This window comes from Pinus tabuliformis, chromosome 6 (assembly GCF_031772625.1).
Source record: "Pinus tabuliformis cultivar Carrire ecotype Pingquan chromosome 6, CPIR1, whole genome shotgun sequence".
In the NCBI taxonomy this organism is placed as follows: Eukaryota; Viridiplantae; Streptophyta; class Pinopsida; order Pinales; family Pinaceae; genus Pinus; species Pinus tabuliformis.
In genome coordinates, this window is record NC_142292.1 from 969,996,608 (window position 1) to 969,999,816 (window position 3,209).

The 3,209-nt window shown below is 40.6% G+C and overlaps 1 protein-coding gene across 1 annotated transcript; it reads right to left on the bottom strand.

The window, feature by feature from the left end:
* Positions 1-1,020: 1,020 nt before the first annotated feature.
* On the bottom strand, positions 1,021-3,209 carry LOC149262221 (putative pentatricopeptide repeat-containing protein At3g23330). Its single transcript, XM_089383634.1, has one exon. The coding sequence runs from the start codon at positions 2,683-2,685 to the stop codon at positions 1,954-1,956; it is 732 nt and encodes a 243-aa protein (XP_089239760.1). The 5' UTR covers positions 2,686-3,209; the 3' UTR covers positions 1,021-1,953.

The following is a 3,209-nucleotide window of genomic DNA, read 5'->3' on the forward strand; positions in this document are numbered from 1 at the left end:
TTGGCCTCTTCAATAGTAGCAACCTTGAATATCGTGTGCTAGAATAAACATTTTATTTCAACTTATGTTACGTATGGCTTCTGACCTGTTTTATGTTTTTCTCTTGGTGGCTGATCCCACAGACTTGTCTAGACCTCTGCAAAATTAGTTCAAGATGGGAAAATAAAGTTCTCCCTCTCTGATGCAAAAACTAAAGTTGAACCTCCTTGCCCTTATGACACGGATGAATTGACCGCTATTGTATGCTCTTTGCTGAGACTGATGGAAGATTTTTCACAAGAATTGATCATCCTCCTTCCAACTTGAGCACTCGATGAAGAGCAGCCCATTATACATGGACTAAATTTTTACATTGCTCTGTTAAATGAAAATAAATACATCATAAGAATCCATTTGATGATAAATTCTCAACGATGAACAAGGTGTCTTGTGAATATAATAATGCTCCTTATATCTAGATGACTTGCATACAATTATCAGTAACAAGAATGAATCCCCACATTGATTTGTTCCATTAAGGCCAAATAAGTACAGCAGATCTTCATGCACTTCAAACATTACACTGCTTTAAAAAGTCAAAATAAACCGAGTCCTTTGCTCCGATGGAATGATAACAACATGCCACAAATTGCTATAAGCCAAACCTGGAGCAATAATCGCTTGCTTCATCTTGCATCACCTATAATCCCCACAAGAGCACTGTCCTTTGAAATTGCAGAAATGGTTGACATCATTCACAACGATATCTCATGCAACAATATTGGAAATGAACTTGGTTGCCTAGCGGTAAACAATCAAAGATTCTTGATAACTTGAATCACTGTTCCCGAGGGGATGTGTTTGCTAGACTAAATGTAATTGCTAGTTTTTCACTATGGTAACAAAGAATTTTGTTTTTCTTGTCCTCCTTGGTATCATTCAATACAAACCTTTTATCTGGAACATACACCGCTTCTTTCATCTCCCAAGTTAGTCTCCCCAACTCTATAGATTTTCTACATTTATTGGTGTGATGTCTCCTTCAAGGAAAGCATGCACTTGTTAATTGACCTCAATCCAACTGCAACCAGGTGTCTTGTTTATGCCTCTATTTCTCATCATTTTTCATACCTTTTCAATGTCACCCTACCTGCCAAGTGTAGCATGCATATTTGACAGAAGGACATAAGGTGTTGTGTTTTCAGGGTCCAATTCAAAAATATGTTCTGCCACTCTTTTAGCTAGATGTAAGTTGTTATGTATTCTACAAGCACTCAGCAAACAAATCCACACAACATCATCTGGTTTTATTGGCATCGCAATGATTAAGTCTTCTGCTTCATCAAGAGGCCCAGCACAGCCGAGAAGGTCAACCATGCATACATAGTGTTCAATTGCAAGTGCGATGTGATAATGTTCTCTCATGCAATTGAAGTGAAAATAGCCCTCATCCACCAGACCTACATGGTTGCACGCAGACAAAACACTAACTAAGGTGATGTGATCTGGGGTCATGTCAGATTGTTTCATTTGCTCAAAGAGTTCAAGGGCCTCCTTCCCACAGCCATTCATGGCATATCCTCCAATCATTGCATTCCATGAGACGACAGCTCGAGGATGCAATTTGTCAAATAGTTCCCTTGCCTTTTATATGCTCCCACATTGTGCATACATGTCTACAAGGGCAGTCATCACAAAGACATCAGACTGACATCCACTTCTAATTGTCTTTTCATGGATCTTCGTTCCCTGCTCCAAAGCAACCAATTTGGCACAAGCCGAAAGAATACTTGCATACTTTTTTGAGTTTGGCATTGCACCTGCTAATTCCATTTGTCGAAAAAGCTTCAGGGCCTTCTCACCATGACCATTCTATGTGAATCCCGCAATTATCGTATTCCATGAAACCAAGTTTGGTTGAGGCATTTCCTGAAAGAGTTCGAGAGCCTCATTGACAAACCCATTTTGTGCATATCACGCAATCATTGCATTCCATGAAACCACATCCCTTTGAGGAATTTCATTAAAAAGTCTCAGGGCCTCATCAACAAACCCCTTCTGTGAAAATCCAGTAATCATCGCATTCCATGAAGCCACATTCGGTTCAGGCATTTCCTTGAAGAGCTCGAAGGCCTTGCCAACAAAACCGTTCCGTGCAAGTCCTGCAATCATTGCATTCCAAGAGATGGCATCTCGTTGAGGCATTTCCGTGAAAAGATCCAAAGCCTCATCAACAAGCCCGGCCTGTGTGCATCCCGCAATTATCACAGTCCAAGAGACAATATCTCGTTGATGCATTTTGTCAAACAATTCGCGTGCCTTCTCCATTTGTCCACATTTTCCATACATGTCTACAAGGGCATTAGCAACGGAAAGATCAGACTCAAATCCACTTCTTATAATTTCTTGATGGATTTTTATGCCCTGTTCCAGTGATACCAAGTTCGAACACGCTGAAAGAATGCCTGAAAAAACAAAGGGATCGGGTTGGCAGCGTGTTCGTTGCATTCTGCGAAACAATGCCAATGCCTCGTCAGCAGGACCATGCCTTGCATACGCTGCAATCATGATTGTCCATGAGCACACATCTCTTTCAGTCATTTGGTCAAAAACTCTACGAGCGTCCACAAGACTTCCACACTTGACATACACGTTCAATAATATGTTGTGAGAAAGTATGTCTCCCGTGAATCCACTCTCTTCCATGTGACAGTGGACTCGTTTGGCATCTGATAAGGATTTCTTTTGAATGCAGCCCTGCAAGAGACAGACATATGCAGAATACTGTATGGTTATACACTTATTGTGCAAAATATCGAGCGTCTCCTTAAAACGACCATGTTTAGAAAGTGTTTTGACATCGACAGCAGAGGTGTGGATTACATTGTATAGTATGTGCAAATTGCTTAAGGATCGTGTTAATACTCTTCATTTTTCAGTGATTCGCGTATTCGGAGTTGGGTTCTCAGGAAATTATTCAAGTATTCAAACCGCGAAGTTGCTCCCTGCTGCCTGTTGCTAACCATGGAATGTAGTCTAGGAGTCGTAGTGCACCAATCCAAAGAAAAAAGAAAAAAATTGGTACAGAATTCTAGTAGAGTTCGCAGTTTTGAAGACAAAGTTCTGCTCAAATATGTTTGAGAGAAGAGCGCCTGTAAAAGGGTTATTGTTTCGTAAGGGAACAGGCTGAACTTGTTAGTAGTTTCGAATCCTAATGTTTGATTCGATCG